This window comes from Erythrolamprus reginae, chromosome 10, assembly GCF_031021105.1.
Source record: "Erythrolamprus reginae isolate rEryReg1 chromosome 10, rEryReg1.hap1, whole genome shotgun sequence".
NCBI classification, from domain to species: domain Eukaryota; kingdom Metazoa; phylum Chordata; class Lepidosauria; order Squamata; family Dipsadidae; genus Erythrolamprus; species Erythrolamprus reginae.
Window position 1 is genome coordinate 12,476,021 of NC_091959.1, and position 16,233 is coordinate 12,492,253.

The window sequence follows — 16,233 nt, forward strand, 5'->3', positions numbered from 1 at the left end:
GGGCCGGAAAAGGCAGGGAGAAGCCTCTGTGGGGCCTGTCTAGGAATCTCCTGGGAGGAAACAGGGCCTCCACCCTCCCTGTGGTTTCTCCAATCACACACATTATTTGCTTTTACATTGATTCCTATGGGAAAAATTGCTTCTTCTTACAAACTTTTCTACTTAAGAACCTGGTCACAGAACGAATTAAGTTTGCAAGTAGAGGTATCACTGTACTAATCTATGTAGAACATGGACAAATGGAGTACCAACAACGGGGAACTAGCTGAAACAATCAGAAATGCCTTTTCCTATGGGAAAAATTGTTTCTTCTTTCAAACTTTTCTACTTAAGAACCTGGTCACCGAGTGAATAAAGTTCGTAAGTAGAGGTATCCCAAATCCTCAAATCCCACAGAAATTTAAGAACACTTGCTAATTCCTTACCCAGTGTCTTCGTCCCAGTAGTAGTAGCCTTTGGTAGGATAGCGATATTCGAGCATGTCCATTTGAAGAGCTGGGTAAAACATCCCTGTTTTGTCGGTTTTCTTCAAAAGGCGATTGTGAATATCTGAGAGAATGGAAAACGTTGTCCCTTTAGGATAACAAAATCCAACTTGGATCCAATCATTCCTAAATGAAGGAAAGCAAAATAAGCATTACTAAAAACTAAAAAAGCTCAACCCCAAATCTCATGACTATGACTTTTCTGGAACGAGCCACAAGCCAAGTCAAACATTTAACTTTTTTTTAATTTTTATTTTTTTAAAGCAATTCTTTCCATGTTGGCTTAAATGTTTAGATGCTGGTGCTTAAACTAGTTCCAAAACGATTTAAAGATCCATTAAAGCAGTGATTTTCAACCTTTTTTGAGCCATGGCACATTTTTTTACATTTACAAAACCATGGGGCACATTGGGGGGGGGCCTAAAAACAGTTTGGACAAAAAAATTCTCTCTTCTTCCCTTTCACTCTATTTCTCTCTCCCTCCCTCTTTCTCTCCCTCTTTTTTCTCTCTCTCTCCATCCCTCTTTCTCTCTTCCTTCCTCTTTTTTGCTCTTTCTCTCTCCCTCCTTACCTCCCTCTCTTTCTCTCTCTCTCTTTCTTTCTTTCTCTTGTTCTCTTTTTCTTTCTTTCTTTCTCTCTTTCTTGTTTTCTTTCTCTCTTGCTTGCTTTCTCTCTCTCTCTTTCTTTTTCTCTCTTGTTTTCTTTCTCTCTCTTGCTTGCTTGCTTTCTCTCTCTCTTTCTTTCTCTCTCTGAGCTTCGCGGCACACCTGACCATGTCTCACAGCACACTAGTGTGCCACGGCACACTGGTTGAAAAACACTGCATTAAAGTCATATGGAACAGTTCTCCGGTGGTAGATCATTTATTCCAATTAAAGATTAAATCTGACCCATTTTGTGTATTCCATCGTGGAATCTGCCGGCTGGTTTGCTTCTCTTTGCTAAGAACTTAGAATTTGCAGGTTAAAAAGATGGTAAAACCCAGAATGAATTTTTTGGAAACGATGATGCCAGAACTAGAAGGTTGTAATGTGTTGTGTTTCCCTAGAGCAGGGGTCCTCAACTACAGGGGTGGGTCTGTACACAGTACTGTGTACAGTTATGGTCACTGCATCTCAAGAAGGATAGAATGGAACTGGAAAAGGTGCAAAAAAGGGCAACAAGAATGATCAAGGAAATGGAGCCCCTCCCTTATGAAACCAGGTTGCAACGCCTTGGTCTCTTCAGCCTTGAAAGACGGCGTTGAAGGGGTGACTTGATCGAAGTGTATAAAATATAAAAGTGTATAAAAAGTGTATTTCACCAGAAGAGCCCTTCACTCCTCCACTCAAAACAGAATATCCTTCAGAAATAGACTAACAATCCTGGGCCTAGAAAGCCTAGAACTACGGCGCCTAAAACACGATTTGAGTATTGCCCACAAGATCATATGCTGCAACGTCCTACCGGTCAATGACTACTTCAGCTTCAACCGCAACAACACAAGAGCACGCAACAGATTCAAACTTAATACGAACCGCTCCAAACTTGACTGTAAAAAATATGATTTCAACAATCGAGTTATCGAAGCGTGGAACTCATTACCGGACTCAATAGTGTCAACCCCTAACCCCCAACACTTCTCCCTTAGACTCTCCACGATTGACCTCTCCAGGTTCCTAAGAGGCCAGTAAGGGGTGTACAAAAGTGCACTGGTGTGCCTTTCGTCCCCTGTCCAATTGCCTTTCCTTTCTCTCACTTACCATATATATTCTCTTTTTTCATATATCCTCTCCTCTAAGTTCACTTTTACCCTTATATATATTACTACACGTCTATTTTTCTTCCTATGTATTTGTGTATTGGACAAATGAATAAATAAATAAATAAATAAATAAATAAATAATAAAATCATGCATGCTATAGGGTTTGTGTGCTCACTTATTGAAATTGATGAGCCAGATGGTCAATTCCTCGGGAGCTGCCTTGTCCCAATGGATGGTGTAGCCCTTCTGCAGAGTGATCACAGGCTGATATTGTTGATAATGGGTACTTTTGCTCAGGGCGCCTTCTAGATACAAAGGATGGGTATAGAAGTCATTTTTGATGATTTTCATCTTCAGGTTGGAGGATTTATATGCTTGGATGTACACCTGTTCAGAAAAAAAAGAGAAAGTATATTTAATTATAGTATATTTAATTAGACTGCAGAATTGTAGGCTAAGTCTGCCGACTGTCGGCAGTTCGATCCTGACCAGCTGAACAGGTTTTGAACCAGATTAGAGAGGGCTGTAAACAGTGATGGGCTCCTATGGGTACGGTCCGGTATGCAGAACCGGTAGCAAAGTTTTGATTTTTTTTTCTTTTTTTCCCTTTTGGGCTCTGGGTATGTTTTTCCTGTCGCATTATGCGTGTGTGTGTGTGTACATACACTTTATATAGTAGATAGTGTATATTTTTGTGTACCTGTGTGTAATATGTGTGTACACGTATGGCATATAATAATAATAATAATAATAATAATAATAATAATAATAATAATAATTTGTGTCGGAACTACCATTTACCAGTGGCAAAGAACTGGTGGGATCATAAGCCCAAAAAAGTGGTCGAAAATGAGCAAGCAAAACTATTGTGGGACTTCCGACTTCAGACTGACCGAATTCTGAAGCATAACACACTAGACATTGTGATCGTGGAGAAAAAGAAAGTATGGATCATTGACATCGCAATGCCAGGGGACAGCAGAATTGAGGAGAAGCAGCTAGAGAAATTAGTGAAACACGAAGATCTAAAAATCGAGCTGCAACGACTCTGGCATAAGCCAGTGAAAGTGGTCCCAGTGGTACTTGGCACGCTGGGCGCAGTGCCAAAGGATCTCAGCGGACATTTGAAAACCATTGGAATTGACAAAATCTCCATCTGTCAATTGCAAAAGGCCGCTTTACTGGAATCGGCAAACATACTTCGCCGCTACATCACGCAGTCCTAGGTGCTTGGGAAGCGCCCGGCTGGTGATGAAATACGAAATCCAGCATAGTGATCTCGTTTGCTGTGTTGTACTGACATAATAACAATAATAATAATAATTTATTAGATTTGTATGCCACCCCTCTCCGAAGACTTAATTAGTATATTTTGGATGTTCAGTAATAGCAAATAGATAGGGAAATTGTATCTCTTTGAGGCGAGAAGAGGCCAGGCACCTTAACCCTAACCCAAACCCCTGATGTGAGTGACTTCAAGTTGGCCACCTTTAGGCCAGTCACATGACCTTTAAGCCACTCCCCGGTCTCAAACCACTCCCACCTGGTCACATGGCTTGCAAGCCACACCTACAAAATAAGCCACGCCTACAATGGTAGTAAAAAAAATTTGCAGCCCCTCACTGGCTGTAAAACCCTGTGAAGTGGTATAAAAGTCTGAGTGATGTAGCTATTTATTCCCAAGGGCTATGAAATCACTGCCTTCAATAAGGGCTTTCTATCTATCGCTATCTTTTAGGCAATGGCAATTTGTTTTTTTTGTTTTTTTAAAAGCTACTTAAGTCATTCAAGTTGCATGAAATTTGGCTTCCCATTCAGCTATCAGTCCATAGATGAAACCAAATCTCACAGAAGGCTGTAACTGAGTTTATTGGGGCTTTCGAACTTCTAGGAATGGGCCTTCGGAACTGCCTTCTGCCGCATGAATCCCAGCGACCAGTTAGGTCCCACAGAGTTGGCCTTCTCCAGGTCCCGTTGACTAAACAATGTCGTTTGGCGGGCCCCAGGGGAAGAGCCTTCTCTGTGGCGGCCCCGGCCCTCTGGAATCAACTCCCCCCGGAGATTAGAACTGCCCCCACCCTCCTTGTCTTTCGTAAACTACTCAAGACTCACTTATACCGCCAGGCATGGGGGAGTTGAGACACCTTTACCCCAGGCTTTTTTATACTTTGTTTTATGTTTGGTATGAGTGTGCTGTTTGGTTTTTTTAAATAATGATAGGGTTTTATATGTTTTTTAATATTAGATTTGTTCCATTTTTATTTTGTTTTTTATTGCTGTTGTGAGCTGCCCCTAGTCTTCAGAGAGGGCCGGCATACAAATCTAATAATAATAATAATAATAATAATAATAATAATAATAATAATAATAATAGAAGCTTCATTCTAACTAATTCTGTTCTATGTTTGGGTTCCTATTGGCTTGCAAATAGCCCATATGTTCAATTTTCAACCTGTCCTGGGGGTGACAGGGAACTGTGAACCAACAGTCCACCAATCTTTGTGCCCACCACCATCCTTGGTTTTTTGGAATTTTTTTATTAGTTTTCAAATATATTTTAAAAGAGACAAATAAATACCAACAAAAGACAGACAAAGGAAAACAAGAACAAACCAAAAAAATGTGATATCAGCAAAAATCCAGTATTTCTGCATTGCTACATCAGATATGTCATTAAACACTATAATAATATACATATTAATTAATTACAGTAATATTCATATTATTTCTTCCACTACCATCCTTGATACCTGTGCAAAGCGTCCACTACAGATGGATCCTCTCCAGTCTGGAACTTCAATGCAGTCGCGATGCTTAATGAGCCAATTGTCTTCCTTGATAAGGTAGGACCCAGGGTATTCGGACACCGAGCCATCCACATCGTGGAAAACAGACGTTTTATCGCCATCCATGTCCAACCCATTGAACCAAGGCCCAGGTTCCCCAAAGAAGACTCTGGAGGAAATCTACATGGGAGAAGGCAGACATATTGCTCAGTAAATACTTACTTACTTACTTACTCACTCACTCACTCACTCACTCACTCACTCACTCACTCACTCATTCATTCAATTTTTATGCCACCCTTCTCCTTAGACTCAGGGCGGCTTACAACATGTTAGCAATAGCACTTTTTAACAGAGCCAGCCTATTGCTCCCACAATCCGGGTCCTCATTTGACCCACCTCAGAAGGATGGAAGGCTGAGTCAACCTTGAGCCGGTGATGAGATTTGAACCGCTGACCTTCAGATCTACAAGTCAGCTTCAGTACAGCACTCTACCTGCTGCGCCACCCTGGCTCTTACTTGGATCTCTTTGAGGAGGAACACAACTTGCTTCCCACAGGTGATCTCTGAATATACGTGTCCATGGTTTCCCCCCCCAATAATGGAATATATACTGTATTTTTTAAGTATAAGATGCATCTTTTTCCTCCCTAAAAGAGGCTGATCATTAGGGTGTGTCTTATACTCTGAATGTAGCTTTTTGTTTCAGCCCCAACCATCTTCCCAGCTCTTATCTTGCAGGCTCTTTCATTGTTCCTCTCTGCAAAGATTGTTTTTCCAAGCCCTAAGACTTTCCAGGGTTTTTTTCATTGCTCTAACTTGCTCTGAGTAAGTTTCTTTCCAGCCCTAACCAGGTGCTAACGATGTTCCCAGCTCTTCCCAGCTTGCAAGCTCTTTCATTGTTACTCTTTGCGAAGAATGTTTTCCAAGCCCTAAGTCTTTGCAGGTTTTTTTTTTCATTGCTCTGCTTTCTCTGAATGTTTCTTTCCAGCTGCTAATGATGTTCCCAGCTCTTACTGGCTTGCAAGCTCTTTCATTGTTACTCTCTCCGAATAAAGCCCTAACCAGGGGATAAAATGATGTGCCGAACCTGACCAAAAATGCCCTCTCCCGCCCCACCCCCCAGAGGTTCTCTGGAAGCCAAAAACGCCCTCCCGGAGCCTCCATGCGAGCCGAAAATCAGCTGGCCAGCACACACATACACATTGGAGCTGAGCTAGGGTAACAGCTTGTGTGCCAGTAGATATGGCTCCGTGTGCCACCTGTGGCACCTGTGCCATAGGTTCGCCATCACTGCTGTAGGTAAACTCACCGGGACATCTTCGAAGAACAAATTTGTGACGTTGTTGTTGGGGCAACTCTGCCAGGCGTTGTTCAAGCGAAAAGCCAGAGCACTGGTATGTCGGCCTACTAGGGCAGCAAATTTTCGGAAAGTGCAATTCTGAACATTGATTGGCCCATCATAGAACTGAATGCCTCTAATTGGGAAATTCCTGAAAGATAATTGTTTTTTTAAATAGAAATTTTTTATTTACAATATGCATAACAAACAAAAAACATTTAAAAGGAGTGGACGCTATGTGACAGGTCAGTTTACTTTTCTCATGATATTCATTAATACTTATTCATTCTTTTTTTAAAAAAAATATTGGAAAAAGAATAATTTTATATACAATTATGTTGTGGTTAGCTCTGGCCCAGCTCCTGCCCCAAGGACTGTGGATGTGGGGGAGACATCCACATGCTGCAGGCCTGTTTTGCCCCCGGTGGAATCTGCTGATGAAGGCTCCTCTGACCAAGAAGACATGAGTGACAGGGAGGAGGAGAGTGTGGCAGACAGCTCAGAAGGAGATCAATTATGTAGCTCCTCCTTGGATTCGGAACAAGAGTTAATGATACAGCCACGCATGTGGAGAGCGATGCATAGGCAACAACTGGGAGATTATTATCAAAGAAAATGAGGCCACCTATGGTTGGGTGGGGCTGTGGTAATTAGTGAGGCTGCTATAAAGAGCAGCCTGTGGGTTTGGCCATTGTGGAGGATTATGTGATCGTCGTGTTTCATGACTGCTTTACTGACTTTGACCTTTTGTGTGCTGATTTTCCCCCGCTTTGAAACTAAACCAGGGCAAAGTGTGTTTCACTTTGTGAAAGAAGAAGGACTGTGAATTGCCTCAGAGCTGCAAGCTAAGTATCACAGAACTGATAAGGGACTTGTACAAATTACCAGTTTGTTTGGAGACCAGTGCTCTTTGCTATACCAAAAGAGGGCTTAGTTTATGTGAATTTTCATTATAAAGAACATTGTTTTGAATTTTCAAACGTGTGTGTCTGAAATTTGTACCTGTGAATTTTTGGGAGGAGTGTACCAGAGAGCCCGACAGAACACAATTATGAGTTACATACAAGAATATACACACAACTTTAAAAGAAAGAGATATGACCATGCTCTCTCTTTACTTAAATGTTTTCACTTGTACATTTCTAAATCATTTGCAGATTTTCATATCGATAGCATAGGTTCTTTTTTGATTTAACTCTATTCCTTGTAGAAATAATAATAATAGGAAGTTGCATTAGTAATGAAGACTTAATTATTAATAACAAATAAAAATCATTCTAGATCAAATTAATGAAGCTTACTTATCATTGGAAAAAAAGGAAAAAACCTAACATTTAATTCTAAATTACCTATCTATATTCTAGCATGTTTTTCTTCTTCATTCCCTTAAGTTGCCTCAATGTTATATATTTAAATTATTCATACTTATATAGCTAATATTAACAATTCATTTACAGTTTCTATACATCCTTTAAAGTAGAAACATAGAAACATAGAAGACTGACGGCAGAAAAAGACCCCATGGTCCATCTAGTCTGCCCTTTTACTATTTCCTGTATTTTATCTTACAATGGATATATGTTTATCCCAGGCATGTTTAAATTCGGTTACTGTGGATTTACCAACCACGTCTGCTGGAAGTTTGTTCCAAGGATCTACTACTCTTTCAGTAAAATAATACTTTCTCATGTTGCCTTTGATCTTTCCCCCAACTAACTTCAGATTGTGTCCCCTTGTTCTTGTGTTCACTTTCCTGTTAAAAACACTTCCCTCCTGAACCCTATTTAACCCTTTAACATATTTAAATGTTTCGATCATGTCCCCCCTTTTCCTTCTGTCTTCCAGACTATACAGATTGAGTTCATTAAGTCTTTCCTGATACGTTTTATACTTCAGACCTTCCACCATTCTTGTAGCCCGTCTTTGGACCCGTTCAATTTTGTCAATATCTTTTTGTAGGTGAGGTCTCCAGAACTGAACACAGTACTCCAAAGTAGGTCTTTTTTTCTTTCTCTTTAATCATTTCATCTTTGCACAAGTGAACTTGTGAAACACAAGCATGGAAAAATGATGATATACCGAAAGAAAAAAAAGGTACAGTGTTCCCTCGATTTTTGCAGGTTTGAACTTTGCGAATAGCCTATTCCACGGTTTTTCAAAAAATATTAATTAAAAAATATTTCATGTTTTTTTTTCTATACCACGGTTTTTCCTGCATGGTGACATCATACGTCATCACCAAACTAATAATTTTTGCAAACAAATAACAAAAAAATAATAATTATTGTTAATAAATAATTATGTTTATAAATATCAAGATTACTGTGTCTTATTCAATGGTGAGTACCAGTAATAATGGTGAGTAAATGGTTGTTAAGGGAGTGGGAAATGGTAATTTAGGGGTTTAAAGTGTTAAGGGATGGCTTGGGATACTGTTCATAGCCAAAAATGGTGTATTTACTTCCACAACATCATCAAAAAAGCACAACAAATAATGTTCTTTCTGCGCCAGCTCAGGAAGCTCAAACTGCCCATGGAGCTGCTGATTCAGTTCTACAGAGGAATCATTGAGTCTGTCATCTGCACCTCTATAACTGTCTGGTTTGGTGCTGCAACCCAACAGGACCGACACAGACTTCAGAGGACAATCAGAATTGCAGAAAAAACAATTGCTGCCAATCTGCCTTCCATTGAGGACCTGTATACTGCACGAGTCAAAAAGAGGGCGGGGAAAATATTCACTGACCCCTCACATCCTGGACACAAATTGTTTCAACTCCTACCCTCAAAACGTCGCTACAGAGCACTGCACACCAAGACAACTAGACACAAGAACAGTTTTTTCCCGAACGCCATCACTCTACTAAACAAATAATTCCCTCAACACTGTCAGACTTTCTACTAAATCTGCACTTCTATTCTACTAGTTTTTCTCATCATTCCTTTCACCCATTTCCTCCCATGTTGACTGTAGGACTGTAACTTGTTGCGTATATCCTAAGATTTTTATTAATATTGCTTCTTCATTGCTTATTTGACCCCTATGACAATCATTAAGTGTCGTACCACATGATTCTTGACAAATGTATATTTTATTTTATGTACGTTGAGAGCATATGCACCAAGACAAATTCCTTGTGTGTCCAATCACACTTGGCCAATAAAATTCTATTCTATTCTATTCTATTCACATCTCTACTTCGCGGAAATTCGACTTTTGCGGGCAGTCTCGGAACGCATCCTCCGCGAAAATCGAGGGAACACTGGAATCGAAAAAATAACGTTGTGTGCTGAAATGGATAAATTAACATATGAATTAAAAAACAAAGACATTCAGACTATAATAATGTTGGGATACATTTTACTGTTGGATGGAATCAAGATCAAAGATGTGTTTGGTTTTGTTTTGTTTTTTTAATGGTATCTTCAGTGACAGGCTTAGAAAAAAGAAAGAATCACATTAAATTCTATACTGGTTTGGAAACCTGAACCCAACAAGAAAAATCCCCAGAGAGACACTCACTGTCCAATGGGCAAAGTCCGTCCACTATGGTCTAATCCTCCAGGTCCCCAGATGTTGTTGTTCATTGTTTCCGTCCCCGTGTTTCCACTTTCACCCACAAAAAGGCTGTTCTTAATTTCTTGCTTTGATCCATCGTCGTGCGGGAAGGTGCCTCCGCTAAGAGAGATCAAAATGGCTGCTCAGCGGGGGTTCTTGGGCCAAATTCCCGCTTTTCTGTAACTGCTTATCTAAAGAGGCTGGGCATGGCAAGGAGTGGCAGGGAGGGGAAGAGCGAGGCGGGGCCGGGCGTGGTGAGGTGCCAAGGTGGCGTAGTGGGTAGAGTGCAGTACTGCAGGCCACTAAAGCTGAGTGCTAGATCTGTAGGTCAGCGGTTCAAATCTCATCACTGGCTTAATAATAATAATAATAATAATAATAATAATAATAATAATAATAGTTATTATTATTATTATTATTATTACTTATTAGATTTGTATGCTGCCCCTCTCCACAGACTTGGGGCGGCTCACAACAACAACAACAACAACAACAACAACAATAATAATAATAATTTATTAAATTTGTATGCCGCCCCTCTCTGCAGACTTGGGGCGGCTCACAACAACAACAACAACAATAATAATAATAATAATAATTTATTAGATTTGTATGCCGCCCCTCTCCGCAGACTTGGGGCGGCTCACAACAACAATAATGATAATAATAATAATAATTATCATTATTATTATTATTATTATTATTATTATTATTATTATTTAGATTTGTATGCCGCCCCTCTCCGCAGACTTGGGGTGGCTCACAACAACAACAATTATTATTATTATTATTTACTAGATTTGTATGCCACCCCTCTCCATAACAATGTGACAATGTAACAAATCAAATATTTAAAAAACATCTAAAAAAACCCCATCATTTAAAACTATACAACACAAACATACCATACATAAAACTATCTAAGCCTGGGGGAGATATCTCAGTTCTAACCTTCCATCCTTCCGAGGTGGGTCAAAGGAGGACCCGGATTGTGGGGGCAAAATACGCTGGCTCTGTTAAAAAGTGCTATTGCTAACATGTTGTAAGCCGCCCTGAGTCTAAGGAGAAGGGCGGCATAAAAAAATAATAATCAAATAAATAAATAAATAACGGGGTGGCGCAGCAGGTAAAGTGCAGTACTGCAGGCCACTAAAGCTGAGTGCTAGATCTGCAGGTCAGCAGTTCAAATCTCATCACCGGCTTGAGGTTGACTCGGCCTTCCATCTTTCCGAGGTGGGTCAAATGAGGACCAGGATTGTGGGGGGAATAGGCTGGCTCTGTTAAAAAGGGCTATTGCTAACATGTTGTAAGCCGCCCTGAGTCTAAGCAGAAGCAAAAAAAATAAAATCTAATGAATGAATGAATGAATGAATGAATGAATGAATGAATGAATGAATGAATGAATGAATGAATGAATGAAAGCAGGGTAAGGCAAAATATCCCTCAATGTGAGTGATGTCAGGTTGGCCACGCCCATCCAGTCACATGACCACCAGGCGGGGGTTCCTACCTTTCGCCGCTACTGGGATGCTACTAGAGACTGGCGTACAGCAGGCAGGCGCGCGCATCCTCATGTGAGATTTGGCTTCTGCGCATGCACCGGAAGCCAAATCTTGTGTGAGGAAATGCGTGCGAGTGAGATTTCGGTGATTTTCGCTGATATTCTTGCTTTCACGTATGTAAAAATATGCCGGAAATGGGCCAGAGTGCCCTCGCATGAGATTTCGCTTCCGGTGCATGTGCAAAACCCAAATCTTGTGCGGGCACCTCCGTGCATGCATCGGGGCACATGCACACCTTAATTTCCGCTAACAGATCGCTGACCCCACTCGTACCCCATGCAACCTACTACTGATGTTGATCCCACCCATACTCCGCTACTGAGGACCACTCAGCCTCACCTACCCACCCGGTCGTTAGGGCAGAGGACCATTTGTTAAACCCCACGGCCGAATGGTGCTTTTTTCAAAAGCCAACTCGACTTTGTTCTTGCTTGAAGACATATTGCTTCTCACCCAATAAGCTTCTTCCGTTCCTCCTGGATGAGAAGCGAAATGTCTTCAAGCAAAAACAAGAAAAGTCCAATTGCCTTTTAAAAAAAAGCACCTCCGGGTCAACCGCGACCTGAATGACGGAGAAGCTCCATAGACAAGGATGCTTACCTAGCCAGAGTGAGGCCAATCCCGTTGTCGGCAAACCTGCAAGAAAGAGAGATATTCCTGGGTTAATTTGGAAAAAACCGCATTCCAGTCTGCACTTAATGGCATGAAAAGTGTTCGGAAACTTCAGATCATGCAGAACGCAGCCGCGAGAGCCATCGTGGGACTTCCAAGATTCGCCCACATTTCTATAACACTCCGTGGATTGCATTGGCTGCCAATCAGTTTCCGGTCACAATTCAAAGTGTTGGTTATGACCTTTAAAGCCCTACATGGCATTGGACCAGATTACCTCCAGAACTGCCTGCTACCGCACGAATCCCAGCGACCGATAAGGTCCCACAGAGTTGGCCTTCTCCAGGTCCCGTCGACTAAACAATGTCGTCTGGAGGACCCCAGGGGAAGAGCCTTCTCTGTGTCGGCCCCGGCCCTCTGGAATCAACTCCCTCGGGAGATTAGAACGGCCCCCACCCTCCCTGTCTTTTGTAAACTACTCAAGACTCACTTATACCGCCAGACATGGGGGAATTGAGACACCTTTCCCCCAGGCTTTTTTATATTTTGTTTTATGTTTGGTATGAATGTGTTGTTTGGTTTTTTAAATATGATAGGGTTTTATATGCTGTCTTAATATTAGATTTGTTCAACTATAATATTGTTTTTATTATTGTTGTGAGCCGCTCCGAGTCTTCGGAGAGGGGCGGCATACAAATCTAATAAATTATTGTTATTGTTGTTGTTGTTGTTGTTCATTTAAGCTATGTCATTTCCTTGGTTCTCAGTAACTTTTCCCCATTATTGCAGTGGGGAAAGGAAATCATGATTTATAGCAATAGCAATAGTATTTAGACTTATATACCGCTTCATAGTGCTTTTACAGCCTATTGCCTCCAACAATCTGAGTCCTCCTTTTAGCCATCTCGGAAGGATGGAAGGCTGAGTCAACCTTAAGCCGGTGGTGAGATTTGAACTGCTGAACTACAGCTAGCAGTTAGCTGAAGTAGCCTGCAGTGCTGCACTCTAACCAATGCGCCTAATTTCGGCTGTAAAGCACTGTAAAGCAGCATATAAGACCAAGTGCTATTGCTATTGCTACACTATTCTGTGTCCCACGCATGGAACTAAGGCGGAATGTCATTCTAAGAACGAATGAAAGTTTTAAGAGCTGCACGAAGAAGGAATACAACTCAGAGAACACCCTGTCTAAAAGCCTTGGCCTTTGCAAATTAAAAACAAACACGCACCAGCGACAGGTGAGATGAGAAGAACCACGGAAAGTTACTGCCAGATGCAGCTGCCAAGACTTGAGTAGCATGGTCAAACAGTAAAATCTATTTTAAGGCAACTTGTTAGTTCCCTGGGGCAGCATCACCAAATCCCCAGAATCTTTTTTCGCTATAAGAATTAAACTCTACGATACAAGTCAACCTGCAGCTGTACCACCCAGACGTATTTTTAGAGTGAAATCTCTTTGAAAGGAAGGGAGGAGCAATTAGTGAAGAAGAAAAATAACAATACTGCTGGTAGTCCTTGGGTTACGATCAGTGAAACATAGAAACAAAGAAACATAGAAGACTGACGGCAGAAAAAGACCTCCTGGTCCATCTAGTCTGCCCTTATACTATTTCCTGTATTTTATGTTACAATGGATATATGTTTATCCCAGGCATGTTTAAATTCAGTTACTGTGGATTTACCAACCACGTTTGCTGGAAGTTTGTTCCAAGGATCTACTAATCTTTCAGTGAAATAATATTTTCTCACGTTGCTTTTGATCTTTTCCCCAACTAACTTCAGATTGTGTCCCCTTGTTCTTGTGTTCACTTTCCTATTAAAAACACTTCCCTCCTGGACCTTATTTAACCCTTTAACATATTTAAATGTTTCGATCATGTCCCCCCTTTTCCTTCTGTCCTCCAGACTGTACAGATTGAGTTCATTAAGTCTTTCCTGATACGTTTTATGTTTAAGACTTTCCACCATTCTTGTAGCCCGTCTTTGGACCTGTTCAATTTTGTCAATATCTTTTTGTAGGTGAGGTCTCCGGAACTGAACACAGTACTCCAAATGTGATCTCACCAGCGCTGCAAAACCTTTTCCTACCACACTGTGGGTATGGCTTATTTTGTGGGTGTGGCTTGCAGCCATGTGACCAGGTGGGAGTGGTTTGACGATCATGTGACCAGGGATAGCTTAAACATCATGTGACTGGCCTAAACGTGGCCAACTTGACGTCGCTCAGGTCAAGCCTTTGGGGTAGGTTTAGGGTGCCTGGCCTCTCCTCGCCTCAAAGAGATACAACTTTCCTATTTATTTACTATTACTGAACATCCAAAATATACTATTTAATTCTATGTATGTATGCCATATGTGTACATACATATTACATACAGGCACACAAAAATATACATTAGCTACTATATATAGTGTATGTGTATGTACACACACACACACACACTTCATTTATTGCAAGAGGAAAAACAGACCCAGAACCCAGAAGGGGAAAAAAAGAAAAAAAATCCAAACCTTTTCTATCAGTTCTGCCTACCTGACCAACATTTTTCTACCGGTTCTGTGTACCTGACCGTACCCGTAGGAGTCCATCACTGCTTATGACCTTAATTGAGCCCAAAAATCAACTTAATGCTTTTTTGATAATTTATTTATTTATTTTATTTATTTTGTCCAATACACAATTAGGGTTTTAGTGGGTATATATCTATATACACATAGTAAAATACACGATGAAGGTTATAGAGGAGATACTCATAGTAAAATATATCTAAGAAAGAATAGAAAAGAAGATATAGGAATAGAACATATCAATGAAAGAATAGAAGAAGAGATGTAGGAATAGAAGAAATGAATAAGGAGATATAGGAGAGCAATAGGACAGGGGACAGAAGGCACTCTAGTGCACTTGTACTCGCCCCTTACTGACCTCTTAGGAATCTGGATAGGTCAACCGTAGATAATCTAAGGGTAAAATGTTGGGGGTTTGGGGATGACACTATGAAGTCCGGTAATGAGTTCCACGCTTCGACAACTCAGTTACTGAAGTCATGTTTTTTATAGTCAAGTTTGGAGCGGTTAATATTAAGTTTAAATCTGTTGTGTGCTCTTGTGTTGTTGTGGTTGAAGCTGAAGTAGTCGCCGACAGGCAGGACGTTGCAGCATATGATCTTGTGGGCAATACTTAGATCTTGTTTAAGGCGTCTTAGTTCTAAACTTTCTAGGCCCAGGATTGAAAGTCTAGTCTCATAATGTTGTTACAGTGGGCTTTAGGACTTAGGCAATTGTACATGAGTACTCCAAGGTCTTTGACAGAATGAGGGTCATCTACAAGTTCATTAGGTGTGTGTAGATTGGCTGTGTGTAGATTAGAAGCAGGCGTGTGTAAAAACAATCTTTTGGTAATATATCTGTAGTTCTCAAAAACACGAGGTTGTTTTGTTTTAAATGAATACAGGCTGCCCTGAGACCAGAAGAAGGAAATACGCAGGGTTGGTTCTCAGGACACAAACAGACTGCAGCTCAGAGGCAAAACAACAGCCATGTGTTTTGCAGAGTTGTGTTGCCAAGCTCAGATTTCTGCAACAAGATCCGATCCAGGTGTGTTAGGACTTTGCGCAGCCGGTGGCTCTGAGGTTTGGGACTTTGAATAACGGCAGACCTAACACATTTGGAAGATGTTAGCCCGGGGAAGGTTAAGCGACCAATTTGCCACAGTAACCACAAGCACCTGGTGGATTGGATGGAGTCAGCACAGCCATTGTCTGTTGAATAGGAGGGCAATTTCCGGTGTCAAATAAGCAGACCAGAGTTGCTTGTGCTTCTCGGCTTCTAGAGCAAGGCAGTAGCAACCTGGAAATTTGGGGTGACTCCAGGTCAAATGGAATCTTACCAAGACAGGAAATCTTGGAGAGTCCGTTTTGAGCAGGGTTGCATTAAAACTTAAATCTCATGAATGATTTTTTTTAAAGCATGGGTCATATCTCCGGGACCGTCTTCTGCTGCACAAATCCCAGCAACCAGTTAGGTCCCACAGAGTTGGCCTTCTCCGGGTCCCGTCGACTAAACAATGTCATTTGGCGGGACCTGGGGAAGAGCCTTCTCTGTGGCGGCCCCGACTCTCTGGAACCAACTCCCCCCAGAT

The 16,233-nt window shown here is 41.2% G+C and overlaps 1 protein-coding gene across 1 annotated transcript in view; it reads right to left on the reverse strand.

Annotated features, from left to right (window-relative positions):
* Positions 1–16,233, reverse strand: part of CEMIP (cell migration inducing hyaluronidase 1) — an 87,885-nt gene that overhangs the window by 11,533 nt on the left and 60,119 nt on the right. Inside the window, exons 18-23 of the mRNA XM_070762158.1 lie at positions 12,081–12,116; positions 9,883–10,038; positions 6,330–6,510; positions 4,981–5,196; positions 2,406–2,617; positions 426–611 (exon numbers count right to left, since the gene is read on the reverse strand). Coding sequence (XP_070618259.1) covers positions 426–611; positions 2,406–2,617; positions 4,981–5,196; positions 6,330–6,510; positions 9,883–10,038; positions 12,081–12,116 — 987 coding nt within the window. The remainder of the gene's footprint in view (positions 1–425; positions 612–2,405; positions 2,618–4,980; positions 5,197–6,329; positions 6,511–9,882; positions 10,039–12,080; positions 12,117–16,233) is intronic.